The 18128-nt window shown below is 38.7% G+C and overlaps 1 protein-coding gene across 4 annotated transcripts in view; it reads left to right on the top strand.

The window, feature by feature from the left end:
- The window catches only part of LOC108716574 (kinesin-like protein KIF16B), a 163066-nt gene that overhangs the window by 2011 nt on the left and 142927 nt on the right, over positions 1–18128 (top strand). For all 4 annotated transcript variants that reach the window (XM_018262802.2, XM_041562627.1, XM_041562626.1 and 1 more), the window contains exon 2: positions 16477–16546. In XM_018262802.2, coding sequence (XP_018118291.1) covers positions 16477–16546 — 70 coding nt within the window. The remainder of the gene's footprint in view (positions 1–16476; positions 16547–18128) is intronic.

The following is an 18128-nucleotide window of genomic DNA, read 5'->3' as shown; positions in this document are numbered from 1 at the left end:
GTACACAGAGGCCCAACAGCCCCCCACCAGCCCACTAAATAGCGACTGTCTATGGCATCAAACAGCAGCCCCTCTGGCATTTGCCAGAACCCACAGATTGCCAGTCCTCGTCTGGGTGCCCCACCCTCCAAGTCTGGACTGGGACACTAAATAGGTCCTTGTATTCCAATTACACAGAGGCCCAAACAGCCTCACACCAGCCCAGTAAATAGTGACATTCTATGTCTATGGCATCTTACAGCAGCCTCTCTGGCATTTGCCAAAACCCAACAGCTTGCCAGTCCCGGCCTTGTGCCCCCCTGTCATATTGCATTGCCGGGGACCCCTCTTTGGGCCCTGATCTCTGCTTCCAGTGGAGCAAATATCTGATGATTTGCTGTTTTAGGGAGGCTGAAGTGTGGGCCTAGATGAGGAGCAGTTTGAGTACTGGAAAAAATGTTTAAAAAAAAATCTGTGTTGTGCTACTTAGATATCTTGTGGTGGGAAGGGGCTTTTCGTTTTCCGAAGTAGCCTGAAGTTTCCTCATGAGGCGACTTCGGAAAACGAAGCTCCGTGTGTGCATTGCCGCAGGCGATTTTCATTTTAGCCTGCGGAGGGCAGGGGAAAGGCAGTTGGGGGAGATTGTCACCCGAAGAAGAGGAGATTTGTTGCTGGGGCGACTAATCTCCCCGAATCCCCTCGTGTGGCTGATCCTACCAGCAGCTCCCAGCCGCTGAACTGCCATTGCAGATATACACTGACTGTCGGACGTTGTTAAGGTTTTAGGGAGTAATTACTATTGTTGTTGTTGTAGTTACTGTGTTGCATTCTAAGTTATAAATAATATTCAGCTACACAGGCGGTATCACCCCAGGCCTGACTACCCTAAAGGCAGATGTGTATAGAGATATAGATTTTCTACTGTACAAATATGAGCAGAATTGTACCCCTGTGCATTTGGTTCTAAGGTTATTTGCAGTGAAGGACTTCGGGAATACCAGTATGGAAATGAAAACACAGCACACACCCTGGGATGATACAATATCTTACTATTATTTTTTTTTCCTGTCACACTATCGTATGACACCTGCTAATTACACGCCCTGGCTAGTGGCATAACTAGGGCACCATGGGCCTTGGTGAAAGATGTGGGACCTTATAAACTTGGGAACCTGAACCTGGGACCTTTGCACAAAGACATGTTGCAATTGGTTTTCATTGTTTATTATGTATGGTTTTTGAGCAGCATTCAGCAGCTCTGCAGTTTGTAGTTTCATCAATCAGGTTGCTAGAGTCTAAATTACCCTAGCAACCATGCACTGGTTTGAATGAGAGAATTGAACCTAGCCCCCTCCCCCTTGTCAGAACATGAGCCCGTGGTGACCCTGGTGGGCACTACTGGGGGGGGCATGGGCCGGCCTGGGTACAGTCACACCCGCTGCTCCCCCAGTTGTTATGCCACTGCTTGGAGCTTAAAGGAACAGTAACACCAAAAAATATAAACCTTTTTAAGTAATTAAAAATGTAATGTACTGTTACTATGCATTGCTAAAGTTATGTGTTTGCTTTAGAAAGACTACTACAGTTTATGTAAGTAGGCTGCTGTGTAGCCATGGGGGCAGCAGTATAAGCTAAAAAGGAGAAAAGGCACAGGTTACTTAGCAGATAATACGCTGTAATAGAATACAAAATGATTCAACAGTACATTATATTTTAATTACTTTAAAACACAATATTTTATGGTGTTACTGTTCCTTTAAGCTGCCATCACAAATGGTGTTTTATATGCTGTGAATTCAGGCTGTATAACAAGGTGAGAGAGCTGTCTGGCAGAGACAAGACAAGGCGAGACAGCCGTCTGGCTGAGAATTACAGGCAAGCAAATAGAAACCGTTTTTCTTCTTGTCTTGAACAATTGCTTTGTAGTTGTGGATAGTCACATAGGGTAAAGGTATTGGCTGACGCTCACCTACTGGTATTTAAGAAATTAAAGTGTTTTAAAGTAATGAAAATATCATTTAGTGTTGTCCTGCACAGGTAAAACTGATGTGTTTGCTTCAGAAACACTACTATAGTTCATATAAACAAGCTGCTGTGTAGCAATGGCAGAAATTGAAAAAAGTCTATATGGCACAGGTTAAATAATGAATAACAGATAACACCATTATGTTCTACAGAGCTTATCTGCTGTGTAACCTGAACCTTTTCTCCTGTTACCAATGCAGGGCAACACTGAATTATATTTTTATTACTTTAAAACACTTTCATTTTTTTGATATTGCCGTTCCTTTAAAGTACAAAGAGGGCAGCTGCTCATCAAACCCTAACTACAGACTTGTTTTATCTTTATAAGGCTTATCAGTGTAAGAACAAGGTTTTCTAATTGGCTATAGAGTCAGGAAAGTGGATCCACTTCCCTTTTTTTACAGGCTGAAGCTCTTCTAGTTGGTTTTAGGCTAGTGCCACACCCTATGAATCTTGGCCACCAGAAAACGCATTTCTCCGCAGCTCGAGGTCCACTGTGTGTGGCACTAGCCTTAAAGGAACAGTTCAGTGTAAAAATTAAAACTGGGTATATAGATTGTATGTGCAAAATAAAAAATGTTTCTCGTATAGTTAGTTAGCCAAAAAAAAGTCTGGATGTGTAACATAACTGAACACTACTTCCCGCTTTTAAGCTCTCTAACTCTGAGTTAGTCAGCGACTTTAAGGGGGGCCACATGGGACATAACTGTTCAGTGAGTTTGCAATTTAGGGTCAGGCCACACAGGGCGTTTTGGGGAGATTTGGTCGCCTGGCGACTAATCGCCTCGTTTTTGCGGCGACCAATCTCCCCAAGCGCCTTCCCTGAATATGCGCCGGCTAAAATGAAAAAATGCCGGCGCTAATCACACGCGGCGATTCCTTTTCCTGAAGTCGCCCGAAGTTTCGAGGCAACTTCGGAAAACGAACCGCCGCATGTGATTAGCGCCGGCGTTTTTTCATTTTAGAAGGCTCAGGAACAGGGAAGGCACTTGGGGAGATTGGTCGCCGCAAAAACGAGGCGATAAGTCGCCAGGTGACCAAATCTCCCCAAAACGCCGTGTGGACTTACCCTTATCGTCAGCTCAGATTCAAAAGCAGCAGTTATGGCCCATGTGCCCCCCCCTCAGGTCACTGATTGGTAACTGCCTGGTAATCAATCAGTGGAAACCAAGAGAGCTGAAAAGCAGGAAGTAGTGTTCTGGCTATTATGTTAGACATCCAGTCACTCCAGCCTTTATATATTAAATCTTATGGCTAACTAACTATATTAGAAACATTTTTTATTTTGCTTAGTCTATTTACCCAGTTTTTATTTTTATACTCAACAATTCCTTTAAAGCACAGCCTGATTAGAAAACTCTGCAATGATGAGCCCCACTAAGGGGCAAAATCTCAAAGTGATCAGCAAGTGACCTGGCTCTCATTAAAACCCCAAATGATGAACTTCAGCCTATTATGAAAAAGCCAATTTTACATAGGAACAAAAACGTTTTTTTTAAGAGAGAAAAGTTGTAATTGTCTGCCACATGTGAAGAGAGTTAAAGGCTAATGGATGGTCAGGCCATATCCTTTAATTCTAACTAATTGCTGCAATTTAAAGAGCAGGCTTGGCCCTGCGTTTATCCAAGCAGTACGGCAGCTGTTCATACACCATCATGCAGATTATGATTATTGTTCAGCAGCTGTAAATATCTTCTGGACAGTCAAATTGAAATCGTGCTAGGCTGCAGTAAGACTTACCTGCTATAAAGTTTCAGTTACAATTCTAGCCTGTGCTCTGAATGGAGTTGGCAAAAGGAGAAATTTTTAACTGTGGTAGAAGTGCGTCTCTCAGCACTGTCTGGTTTATTCCCCTTTGTCCTGCCCACCCTGCTTTACCCACTGCTGTGCATGTAGTAAATTCTTGCTACAGAGCTTTCCACCCTCCCTAGTCCAGTGTGAGAGCTGCATTCATGCACAGAGGCGTAAAAGCAAAAGAGGAGCCACATTTACAAGATTAAAGGTGGCCATAGACGCACAGATAATTTAAAGGGATACTGTCATGGGAAAAGAGTTAATAGTGCTGATCCAGCAGACTTCTGCACTGAAATCCAATTCTCAAAAGAGCAAACAGTTTTTTTTTTTTTATTCAATTTTGAAATCAGACAAGAGTAGGGTTGCCACCTGGCTGGTATTTTATCGGCCTGGTCGGTAAAAATGTTGGTTCATCCCAATGTTATTAGGAAAAAAGCTAAATAAATAGAAGGCCGGTATTTTTTTCCAGAAAAAGTGGTAACCCTAGACATGGTGCTAAACATATTGTCAGTTTCCCAGCTGCCTCCAGTCATGTGACTTGTGCCTGCACTTTAGAGTGGAACTACTTTCTGGCAGGCTGTTATCTCTCCTACTTAATGTACCTGAATCAGTCTTAGTGGGACTTGGCTTTTACTATTGAGTGTTGTTCTTAGATCTACCAGAGACCTGTTATCTCGTGTTAGGGCGCTGCTATCTGATTACCTTCACATTGTTCTGTTGTTAGGCTGCTGGGGGGGGGGTGATATCACTCCAACTTGCAGTACAGCAGTAAAGAGTGACTGAAGTTTATCAGAGCACAAGTCACATGACTGGGGCCCGCTGGGTAACTGACAATATGTCTAGCCCCATGTCAGATTTCAAAATTGAATATAAAAAAATCTGTTTGCTCTTTTGAGAAATGGTTTTCAGTGCAGAATTCTGCTGGAGCAGCACTATTAACTGATGCGTTTTGAAAAAAACACGTTTTCCCATGACAGTATCCCTTTAACAGAAAATTTGTTTCGTACAATATTCATTGCATGTATGGTGGGAAAAGAGCCAACCGATATTGGCAGAAGACTTGGATATCGGTCGGGTCGTCAATTGGGCTAGACAGAAAATTTTGATTGGGCGCCTTTGAAGGCAGCCAAACATCGGCCATTGTAAGTGTATATACAGGTAGAATTCTATTGTTTCTGTCTGTATATCTGACAATTCAACTCTATACGTGTGTATTGAAATGAACGATCTTTCTTGGGAAAATTGTCTATGGCCACCTTAAAGGATCAGTGGGCTTGCATGAAGTTACAGTAAAATATGCCCTAAAAAAGATATATGGGGGAATGTAATAAAAGTCGGTAACTGAAAAAATATTCACAATGCGAAAAGTTACGCCTCTGTGCGAACATTCAGATTTCCAGATTCAGGCTTTTTGCAGCATAGGAGTATAATAAATCTCAAAAAATTCTATTTTTTTTCCAACAAAAGAAAGCCTGACCATATACATTTTAGGTTTAGTAAATAACCCCCTAAATAAACCTTGTACTTGATCCCAATTAAGATATAATTAATCCTTATTGGAAGCAAAACCAGCCTATTGTGTAACGTTTACATGATTTTCTAGTAGACTTAAAGTATGAAGTATGAAATTATGGAAAGATCTGTTATCCGGAAAACCCTAGGTCCCGAGCATTCTGGATAACAGGTCCTATACCTATATTTGGCCTTTAATTAACTTATGACTGATGTCATAAATGTCAGATTTTTGTTTAACCTTAAAGGGGTGGTTCACCTTCAAACACCTAGTTATTTTCAGATAGTTCACCCGAAATAACGACTTCTTCCAATTACTTTCTATTTTCTATTTGTTGACTGTTTTTCTCATATTCAAATGTAAAGTGTCGTGTTTCACCTTCTAAAGCAGCTCTGGGAGGGGGGGTCGCCGACCCTGTAAACTGTTCTAAATTGATACATTTAGTTGATACATTTCTTATCTTTGTCCCTGCTGAGCAGAATCTCTGGGTTTTATTACAGGCAGTTGTTAGAATTGATACAATAGTTGCTGATACTCCAGAGATGCTGCTGAGAAATGTATCAACTAAATGTTGCAAAATTGTAACAGTTCAGAATTTGCACCTGAATTACTGAGCTGTCAGACTCAATCACCAGAGACACGAACATTCAACTTTAAACTTAAATTTTGGAAAAATGGTAAAAAATAAACAATGGAAAGTATTTGAAAAAATCTTTATTTCTGGGGAACAGACGGAAAAAAATTGAACTGAAAAAAAAAAGTGTTTGGAAGGTGAACAACCCCTTTAATTAGAGCAGTGACAGCAGCATCTTAAAAATAAAATAAAAATTATATATATTATATATATTATATATATTATATATTATATATATATTATATATATATTATATATATATTATATATTATATATATTATATATATTATATCTCATTATGAAAGCCGACAACTCCTAATAAGCAAATAAAAAAGAGGGAAGAGCTCCCTGGGAACCAAACATTGACAGCACGTTAAATAAAGATTTATCTTAAGGTGATACTGTTTCAGATTGCATTTTTACTTTTGCCTCAAAACAGTGTGTAATACAGGTATAGGAGCAGTTATCCAGAATCTTCATACCTTAAAGGAATTGTTCAGTGTAAAAATAAAAACTGTGTAAATAGACAGGCTGTGCAAAATAAAAAATGTTTCTAATATAGTTAGTTAGCCAAAAACATAATGTATAAAGGCTGGAGTGATTTGATGTATAACAAGTCAGTCAGAACACTACTTCCTGCTTTTCAGCTCTCTTGGTTTACACTGACTGGTTACCATGGTTACCAGGCAGTAACCAATCAGAGACTTGAGGGGGGGCCACATGGGTCATATCTGTTGCTTTTGAATCTGAGCTGAATGCTGAGGATCAATTACAAACTCACTGAACAGAAATGTACCATGTGGCCCCCCTTCAAGTCGCTGACTAGCTCAGAGTTATAGAGCTGAAAAGCAGGAAGTTGGATTCTGGCTGTTTTATTAGACATCTGTTCACTCCAGCCTTTATACATTACATTTTTGGCTAACTAACTATATTAGAAACATTTTTTATTTTGCACAGCCTATGCATTTATCCAGTTTTTCTTTTCACACTGAACTATTCCTTTAAGTCTACTAGAAAATCATGTAAACACTAAATAAACCCAACAGGCTGGTTTTGCTTCCAATAAAGGGGTTGTTCAACTTTGTAGTATGATGCAGAGAGGGATATTCTGAGATCATTTGCAATTGATTTTAACTTTTTTTTTATTATTTGTGGTTTTTGAGTTATTTAGCTTTTTATTCAGCTGCTCTCCAGTTTGCAACTTCTGCATTATTGTTGCTAGGATGCAAATGACCCTAGCAGCCATGCATTGATTTGCATAATAGACTGAAATTTGAATGAGAGGCCTGAATAGAAAGAGGAGTAATAAAAAGTAGCAATAAAAAAAAATTTGAAGCCTTACAGAACATTTGTTTTTAGATGGGCTCAGCGAAATCCCTTTTGAAACCTTGAAAGAGTCAGAAGAAAAAGGCAAATAAATAAAAAAACTTTAAAGAAATAAATAATGAAGACCAATTGAAAAGTTGCAGAATTGGCCATTCTATAACCTATTAAAAGTAACGTTGAAGCACTCCTTTTAGGTATGAAGATACAAATTACAGAAAAAAACTACACCTGTATCTGTAGTGCACCATCTCATGAAGATTTAAGGAAGAGACACACGTGGAGATTCGGGGAGATTAGTCGTCCGGCAACAAATTGCCTCTTCTCCGGGCGACTAATCTCCCCAAACTGCCTTTCCGCCAGCTAGAATCTAAATCACCAGTGGGATGGCACTCTGAGCGCTTTGTTTTCCGAAGTCGCCCAAAGTTTCCTCGTGTGACCTACGGGAAGGCAGTTCAGGAAGATTAGTCGCCCGAAGAAGAGGCGATTCACCGACGGGCGACTAAAGCTCCCTGAATCTCCTCGTGTGTCTTTGCCCTTAGGGAAAAAACACAAATTAAAATTTTTTTTTTTAAAGATATTGTGAGCAGTATTTTATGTTCTTTGAAAACATGTGAATATGAAACACTAGGACACAATGTTTATCAACATATATTCATAGACTTGCACAGTGGGGAGAGTTGTATAATAAAAATAAACACGGGACTGTGACAAGCGCCACTAATTATTTTCCGATTGAATTCAAATAAATATGACAAAACGGCAACCTCTGAAAACACCACAAAGTTGTTTGCTCAGAGCTCCCCATATAATTATATCTTTTCACATGGCCTTGTTCTGTAAACTTTGGTTAATGTTTAATCCTCTAATTTGGCTTTTGAAGTCTTGCGATAGATCCACATGCCAACAAGCTTCTGTATTACCATTTCCTTGTTACAAAATTCTTTTTTCACCATCAGTTTAGATTTATTGTTGGCACATTTTATTTTTGTGCTGCATTTTAGAAGCGGTGTGTGCCTCGATTTTAAGTTTTCCCACATTTTACATTTTTTCATTTGTGGTCCAACCAATTTATAATGCATTTCAATGGGTGTTTTTCCCTGATTTTAAGTAATGTTTTCCTGGATTTTACAATCAAAAATTTCTCATGGTTTTTTTTCCCTCTATGAATGTTATTATTTGTGAAATAAAGAGTTTTAAGATACTAACCAGATGTATATTTTGCCATGGTTTTGCCTGTAAATGGTCAATTCCAATTAGTCTGCCCCTTACACAGTCCTGCACCAATCACTTATTGCTTTCAGGGATGCACTGAATCCAGGATTCGGTTCGGGATTTGGCCTTTTTCAGCAGGATTCAGATTCGAATCCTTCTGCCAGGCCAAACCAACTCCAAATCCTAATTTGCATATGCAAATTAGGGTCGGGGAGGGAAATGGCGTGACTTTAATAATGTTTACCTCGGGGAGGTAAATGGCGTGAAGTTAATAATGTTTTCCCCTTTCCACCCCTAATTTGCATATGCAAATTTAGGATTCAGATTTAGTTCGGTATTCGGCCGAATCTTTCACCAAGTATTCGGGGATTCGGCCGGATCCAAAAAAATGGATTCGGTGCATCCCTAATTGCTTTAGGTTGTGTATGAGAGACATATTGTACATGCCCCCCATAGTGTAACATTAACGTTGCAATGCTTAACCCTTGTTATTAACAAAGTAAAACGGATATTTTTTCAGTACTAGAAAAAGTTACTTTAACACATTTTAAGTTTTCCCAGATTTTACATCATTTTTTCCGTGTCCCCTGAAAAACGTAAAATGGGGGTTCTGCTGTAGTTGCAAGTCCAATAAAGGTACACTGTTAAAGGAGAAGGAAAAGTTACAACTAAGTAAGCTTTATCAGAAAGGTCCACCTAAATATACCAGTAAACCCTCTGTCAAAAGAAACACTGCATTTCTTTCCTTCTATTGTGTACACATGGACTTCTGTATCAAACTTCCTGCCTTCAGCTTAAACCTCCAGGCCTAGGGCTTGAGCATGCTCAGTTTGCTCCTCCCCCCCTCTTCTCTGCTGTAATCTGAAGCCAGAGCTATAAGTGAACAGGGAGAGACTCAGGCAGGAAGTGATGTCACACCAAGCTAATATGGCAGCTGCTATCCTAAACAAACAGAGAGCTTCTAGAGCTTTTTACTCAGGTATGGTAAAACATTCTACAGAATAAATATAGCATTCTAGCTATTGCCGCTAATCTATTGGCAATAAAATGCCTCCATAGTTTTCCTTCTCCTTTAAAGGAAAGAACTCTTACTCTGTGTTCCCTACTTAGTAGCGATGTGTGGGCTGGCCGGAAACACATAGGACATTTGTTTGAACTGACTTCCACACACTGTTTGCAGGTCACTGGTGCAGGTTGAGCAATCTTACTGTGCCAGCTTCTGCTTCCACAAGCTACTATTTATAGGCGCGTGCCTGCCCCGCCCCCTTTCGTGACATCATATATGGGTGGGTAGGGCACAGGTATATAAAAAAAAGTGCCGGTAGGGTTCAGGTTGGGAGCAGACAGAAGTGCTGGTAGGGTTCAGGTTGGGAGCAGACAGGTGCCGGTCCATTTTTTGCCAACCAACACATCATTACTAATTAGAACTGGAAGCAGTACTACTGAGTAGTTTTTATAAGGAATATGAGATGGGGTGTTTTGGGAAAAGAAAATAGAAGTATAGGTTAAACACAAGGGACTAAACAGGAATGATAAAAGATGGATAAAAGTCTCACTTTATTGTATCCGCCTCAATAAGGCGAGGCAGTGACGTGAAGACTTTGATAAGAGAAGCCATAGAAATGTTTAAGTGAACAAGGGGAAGAAAGGGAGGGAGATACAGCTTTTTTTTTTTTTTTTTAGCATTTGTGGTTTTTGAGTTATTTGGCTTTTTTTCAACAGCTCTCCAGTTTTCAATCTCAGAAATCTGGTTGCTAGGGTCTAAATTACAGTATCAATCATGCATTCATTTGGATAAGAGAGTGGAATATGAACAGGAGAGGCCTGAATAGAAAGATGAGTAAACAACACATGTGTAGCCTTACAGAGCATGTTTTTTTAAATGGAAAGAGTCAAAAGATGGAAGCATATAATTCAAAAGCTATAAAAAAACCCAATATTGAAATGTTGCTTAGAATTAGCTTTTCTATAACATACTAAAAGATAACTTGAAGGTGAACCACACCTTTAAAGGAAAACTATACCCCTTAACAATGTAGAGCTCTATAGAAAGATATTGCATAAAACTGCTCATATGTAAAACCCTGCTTCATGTAAATAAACATTTTAAAAAATAAGGGCAGCCCCCTGGGATCGTATGATTCACGGTGCTCACAAACAAACCATACATGTTAGGTCACATGAGCCAATTAACAGACAGAGTTCTGTCTTTTGCTTCCACACATCTCTACTGTTACAGTTAGAGCTGCAGTATTTCTGGTCAGGTGATCTCTGAGGCAGCACACAGACCATCACAAAATGGTGGTTCAAGGCAAGAGATGTAAAAGGGCAATATTTTCTTAAATATATATTCCAGTTTGGTAAGGTTCTTTAAAGGGATACTGTCATGGGAAAATTGTTTTTTTTTTTTCAAAATGAATCAGTTAATAGTGCTGCTCCAGCAGAATTGTGCGCTGAAATCCATTTCTCAAAAGAGCAAACAGATTTTTTTTATATTCAATTTTGAAATCTGACATGGGGCTAGACATTTTGTCAATTTCCCAGCTGCCCCTGGTCATGTGACTTGTGCCTGCACTTTAGGAGAGAAATGCTTTATGGCAGGCTGCTGTTTTTCCTTCTCAATGTAACTGAATGTGTCTCAGTGAGACATGGGTTTTTACTATTGAGTGTTGTTCTTAGATCTACCAGGCAGCTGTTATCTTGTGTTAGGGAGCTGTTATCTGGTTACCTTCCCATTGTTCTTTTGTTTGGCTGCTGGGGGGAAAGGGGAGGGGGTGATATCACTCTAACTTGTAGTACAGCAGTAAAGAGTGATTGAAGTTTATCAGAGCACAAGTCACATGACTTGGGGCAGCTGGGAAATTGACAATATGTCTAGCCCCATGTCAGATTTCAAAATTGAATATAAAAAAAATTTGTTTGCTCTTTTGAGAAATGAATTTCAGTGCAGAATTCTGCTGGAGTAGCACTATTAACTGATGCGTTTTGAAAAAAAAAACATGTTTTCCGATGACAGGATCCCTTTAATATGACACTTAATTTGATATAAACTATCTGTTGCTCAAGTATTTATTTTGGGGGTATAGTTTTCCTTTAAGGGCATTTGATTCCTGAAGTTTTCTGATGATTCCATAACTAGTGGTTGGGACTGATGTAGAATCTGCTACAAGTTAGCTTTTGAAAACATGGCTGGAGCAGAAAGCAGTTATATTATTAGTTTTTATCCATATAAGCTCCTTCCTGGTCTATTAAAAGTCAGCCGACAATCGGGGGTTTAATAGGAATCCTTCCCGTCATATTGATCTCATTGATAAGCTATCTCGTAGTTATCCATGAGCCAATTAGATGAACAGTCTCTCTGAATGTAAATTCCAATTCATCTGTTGATAAATGAACTACGCAGACTTAACACAACTCGCTGTGCATAAACTAATGATTTCTACTTTCCATTAAGCTTCATTAGATATGTCAGTTTATTATTAGTGGTTATAGAGCAGCATGACACTGCACCACTGTGGGAGATTACAGTGTCTTAGACATACAAAGTACTGCGAATGGAAGGGGAATGCTAATGAATATACATGTGATCATTTAAACAGCTTTGATTACTCTATATTGAACAGCTAGAGATAAATGGAAATGTATCTATAAAGAGATGTTTCTCCTGGGAATTCCCTGGTCGACTAGTCTTTATCTGAACACATGGATTAAAGGGTTTGTACACCTTTAAAGGAAAACTGTACCCAAAATAAATATAACAAAAAGATAGTTTATATCAAATGAAGTGGCATATTAAATAATCTTACCAAACTGGAATATATATAAGTAAATATTGCCATTTTACATCTCATGCCTTGAACCACAATTTTGTGATGGTCTGTGTGCTGCCTCAGAGATCACCTGACCAGAAATACTGCAGCTCTAACTGTAACAGGAAGAAGTGTGGAAGCAAAAGGCAGAACTTTGTCTGTTAATTGGCTCATGTGACCTAACATGTATGGTTTGTATTTGTGCACCTTGAATCATACGATCCCAGGGGGCTGCCCTTATTTTTTAAAATGGCAATTTTATATTCATGATTACCCAGTGGCACATACTACTAAAAAAGTATATTATTTTTAAATTGGTTTATTTACATGAAGCAGGGTTTTACATATGAGCTGTTTTATCCAATATATTTTTATAGAGTGTGGTACAGTTTTCCTTTATATTAACTTCTAGGGGGTTATTTATCAAGTTCCGAACTTATCTCAATATTGGCTGCTACAAACTCCGATCTAAGCCGCTCGGGTATTTTTTAACTCTTATTTATTATTACATTTTCACTGAAATTTGTGGTAAAAACTCAGATTTTTCATGATTTTTTTTCAGAGGATTCATCCAATTTTCACTATTTTTTCATCCGAAACATTCGATTTTTGCCCAAAACCTCCGAAAATGTTGGGGTTTGGCACGAGACCCAGCGCAAATCAATAAAATCATTGGGACTTCTCCCATTGACTTATATGCAACTTTGACAGGTCTGAGATGCCGGGATTTAAGATTCTGAGTTTTCCAGCGTCTGGGTTTAATAAATTCCAAAAATTTGTGATTTTTTTAAAAGCCCAATTTTACAAAAAAACTCACAAATTTTTCATGATTTTTGCATTCGGGGCTTAGTAAATAACCCCCTTAGTATGATGTGAGAGTGAACGTGCAATTGGTCTTCATTTGGTATTATTTGTGTTTTTTTTAGTTATTTAGGCTTTTATTCAGTAGCTCTCCAGTTTGCAGTTTCAGCAATCTGGTTGCCAAAGTCCAAATTACCCTAGCAACCATGCATTAATTTTAATAATTGGAATATGAATAGGAGAGGGTCTGAATAGAAAGATGAGTAATAAAAAGTAGCAATGACAATACATTTGTAATTTTACAGAGAGTTTGTTTTTTAGATGGGGTCAGTGACCCCTTTTGAAATTCGGATAGAGTCAGAAGAAGAAGACAAATAATTGAAAAACTATTAAAAAAGGAAAAAATGAAGGCCAGTTGAAAAGTTGCTTAGAATTAGCCATTCTATAACATAAACATAAAATGAACTTATAAAGGTGAACTACCCCTTTATCAGAACTGTATCTGGGATGTTGCATGTTGGGAAGTTAGAATAGCCTCTATTTTGCAGGGCCGTATTTCCCCTCAGCAGCACCCTGAGGCCTCATGGTCCTAGCGCCCGCCGTCCGCACACACCCCCCCCCCTTCCCACCTGCACGAGCGAATGAGCCATATCGATAGGGAACTGGTCGTTCCCAATGCACATTTGGATCCACCCCTAAAATTTTGCCACCCTAGGCCAGGCCTTTGTGGCCTCACCACAAATACGGGCAAGCTGTACTAACTACTTGGTAATGAAAGTGGTTTTTTTACTGAAGGTTCCAGGAAGATTATTAGATATCTGTATCATATATCGTGAATGTGAACTGCTTTATCTATTGTCCTCAACCAGAAATTTCCCGACAACCTGAAAAATTGGATTGGTGAGACAGCAGGCATCAGCATTGACGTGTATATTAAATGTTTTTGAAACTCTATGTTAGAAGTGGGCTTTCTGCATCAGTAAATTCATTTAGTGCTTTGTCACCTCCATCTATGGTTGCCACCTTCTGTCCTGTGGATCTCTGGGTAGTGGGTGGAGCTGCAACATAATGGGGCGGGGCTGTGATGCATCTGGGCGGGTTGTGATGTCAGGGGCGGTACTAAGACAGCATTTGCCCGATCGCCACGTCAATCATAGGAAATGCTGCCCGGTTTTCCTAATTTAGCAAACCGGGCGGGCAGTTTTGACCCGGACAGCCGTTCAAAAAACCTGGCTGTCTAGGTCAAAACCGGACTGGTGGCAACGCTACCCCCACCTGGACACCCCACCCACAACAGGGGCACTCAAATTCTTGATATTAGCATGTAAAACTGCTGATATAATGAAAGCTACAAATAAGGAACAAAGAACATATATTGCAAAAGTGCTAAGAAGAACTTCAGAAGGTGCCCCAGTAGTTAGTCCTCTTTGTTTCTTCTAATGGGCTGCTGTATTGTAGGGAAAAATACAAAATGCTACAAAGTATACCCTGTACAAGTTATCATACTGGGCACTTACCTTCTTATAAATAATTATACTGCTTGCAGTCATCATTCAAACGTATCTACTTTAATGACAACAAAAAAGAAGTTTAATTCTAGTAATATATTCTCCTTCTGAAACTGCTGGCCATTAGCTCCTCCAGGAGTAGAAAGAATGGAAGAGATATTTTCTAAGATGGCAAGTTTTAGCTGTTACAGTTGGGCAATAAAAAAGACATATGAATATTCTTTCCTCTAATTATATTCAAGGGACTCACAATAAATGCTTTCTAGTTTTTATTTATTTTTATAAAGCATGAAAATATCCCTTTATCCACCAAACTGAATGGGCTATTGTTGTTAGTTATTTAGCCGCATGCACAAAAGGAATGTTGGCTCTTGATCATTACCCGTAGGTTTAATCAGGAAGATGAATTCTTTGTTCAGATCCTGCTTAATTTGTCTCATTCATGCAATTCTTTCAATCTGAGGTTTACTCCTGCTTTAACAGGGATCACAAAACACTTCTTTATAAACCGTTGTTTGGATATCACTTATATCGTGTTCTCTAAAACAGAACTCTTATAATGCTGGATTATTATGAGATACCTTATCCAAAAACCCATTATCCAGCTCAGAATTACAGAAAAGCCATTTCCCAAAGATTTTTTAACTTTATTTTTTTAAATGATTGTCTCTTTTTTTTTTTTTGTAAAAAAAAAAACAAAAACAAAAAAAAAAACAATGATAATCATAAAATGAAGGCAACTAAAATGCATCAATCCATATTGGTGGCAAAGCAATACTGTGTGTTTTATTTAATGTTTAACCCCCATATGTAATATAAGGCACTAACTCTGCAGTAACCCATAGCAACCAATAAGATGTTTGCATTTAAACAGGTGACCAGCAAATTCTACCTGCTGATTGGTTACTATAGGTTACTGCCCCATGGCAAACTTAGTGCCTTATCCTATATAATAAAGTTGAAGTGTCTCTGCGTCCAGTCCCTGTGTCCGTGGGATTGCGCTACTGCGCATGTGCCCCACGGACCTCTAGCGCCCGTTAATTTAACGGGCTTAATGTCTAGTATTACATAACCCCTTAAGTGTTTAAAGGGATTCTGTCATGATTTTTGGTGTAGTTTTATTACTCTGTTCATTCTACCATTTACATTCTTATTCTTGAACCCATCAATGTATGTTTTTTAGTTGTAATATTGGTGTGTAGGTAGGCCTAGCCGGTAAAACACCTGCTAGGGCCGGGGCCGGTATTACAAATTTACCGGCAATGTAGCTGCCGGTAATTTGTAATACCATTTACAAATTACCTGCAATCCACAACCCGGACCCGCAACCCTGCATTCTTACGCTTGAACCCGCTACCCAACCCAACTCGCAAGTACCTTATCCGCAACCCGGACCTGCAGACCATCAAGAATCAGGAAGTGCTGTCATTGTAAACTGGAAGTGACATCATAGGAAGTAGGCGTGATCAGAAAAAAGGGAGTAAAACAGGAAGTGCTGTCACTGTAAACCGGAAGTGACATCATCTGAAGTAGGCTTGATCAGAAAAAAAGGTGTAAAAATCGATATGTACATAGTTTAAAACATTTTGACTTCCTTGTTTGTGTCTTGAAAAGTTGGATTCGGTTTGCTGCTGAAAAAGGGCAAATCCCAGATTCGGTGCGTCCCTAGTGATAGTGAAATCTGATGGAAATCAATGGGAGCTGCTTGGGATTATTGATTTATATGTTGTATTTCTTTATATAGTGTGATTTAAAATTACGTCTAGACATACTGTATGCATATAAAAATTGTATTACACTCTGCCTTTTTTCTTGTTTGGTTTATGTCTGCATTATCAGCATTACATTCTTTTTTTTTTTTGTGTTATTTCAAAGGGAGAAGGATCTGGAGGCTAAATTTATTATTGAGATGGAAGGAAAGAAGACAACAATCACCAATATTAAGGCAAGTCTAATGTGTTTTTTTCTGTTTTAGCAACAGTGTTAGTCTTTTCCAAAATATTGAAATGGTATAGGACAGGCAAGCACCTTACCCTCCCCCCCCATTATTTTGTGCTTGTTTTATCAATTGTTGCAAGATTAAAAGGTAAATTAACACTAAAATATAGTCTGCTAATAAATCAAACCGTTTTTAACCTTTGAAGACTCCACTTTTAAGTGGGAGTTATAGTCACCAGAACTCTGTAGGAAGAATGTGTTTTTTCTGCTGAACCCTATTTACATTTATAGATGGTTAGCGCACTGGAATAATATTTAAAAAGGTGGCCAATGTGCTGCATTGTTAAGCCATAAATATAATTATTTTTGTATACTTTTCTCACATGGCTTTGAAAGTATGGAACATGCATGGAAAAATACATGTTTCCAAAGTTTCAGAAAAGTACAGGTATGGGACCTGTTATCCAGAATGCTCGGGACCTGGGGTTTTCCGGATAAAGGATCTTTCTGTAATTTGGAACTTCATACCTTAAGTCTACTATAAACTCATGTAAACATTAAATAAACCCAAATCGTTTTGCTTCCAAAAAGGATTAATTGTATCTTAGTTTGGATCAAGTACAAGGTACTGTTTTATTATTACAGAGAAAAAATTCAAAATTTGGATTATTTGATTATGATGGAGTCTATGGAAGCCAGCTATTCCATAATTCGGAGCTTTCTGGATAATGGGTTTCCCGATAACGGATCTCATACCTGTACTTACAAAAGGAATTTTTAATAAGAATACACCCAGTGCCATCCACCTGCGAAGCAGCCATGCAATGTCAAATTATAACCATAACTTGCTGGTTACAGTACACAGGCTACATTTTTAGTCTAGCCGAGGCCCTGTTGTGATAAGTTATGAATACACTCTAGTAACAAATGGATTTATTAATACAGTAGAACCCCCATTTTACGTTTTCAGGGGACCAGGAAAAAATTATGTAAAATCCGGGAAAATGTAAAATCAAGGAAATGTGTTAAAGGACCAGTAACATAAACTTTTAACTTCAATTTCGCAAAAAAATATACATCTGGTTAGTCTGTTAAACCTCTTTATTTCACAAATCATTACATTCATAGAGGAGAAAAAACAGTTTTTGGGAACATCAGGACAAAATTTTGATGGATAAATTCTGGAAAACATTACCTAAAAACAGGGAAATGCACCCATTGAAATGCATAATAAATTGGTGGGACCACCCCACTCTCTCCGTTAAACGGACTAGGAGCTCTCTTACCACTGCCTTGTCTTATCCTAGGATTCTCATTTAGACCTTTTGCATTGTATGTATATTGCTGTTGGGAAAGGCACCTCGGAACAGCTGGATGTTTCTTTTCTCTTCTTTCCTTTCTTATATTCTCTTTTGCATATTTTAATTTTGCAGTGAGCACCCTCTTTCTCGCTGGCGTCTTTTCTCCCCCCCCCCTTTTTTTTTCTTTTTTTTCTCTTCTCTCTCTTTTTCTTCCACTTCTATTTCTGATAATTAAATGGCAAGGAGCATTAATACGGTTCGGTACTATTACTTTTGCACATTTGACTG

The sequence above is a fragment of the Xenopus laevis genome, chromosome 5L, assembly GCF_017654675.1.
Source record: "Xenopus laevis strain J_2021 chromosome 5L, Xenopus_laevis_v10.1, whole genome shotgun sequence".
NCBI lineage: Eukaryota > Metazoa > Chordata > Amphibia > Anura > Pipidae > Xenopus > Xenopus laevis.
Note: the sequence above shows the minus strand (reverse complement) of the source record. Positions and strands in the feature narration are given on the sequence as shown.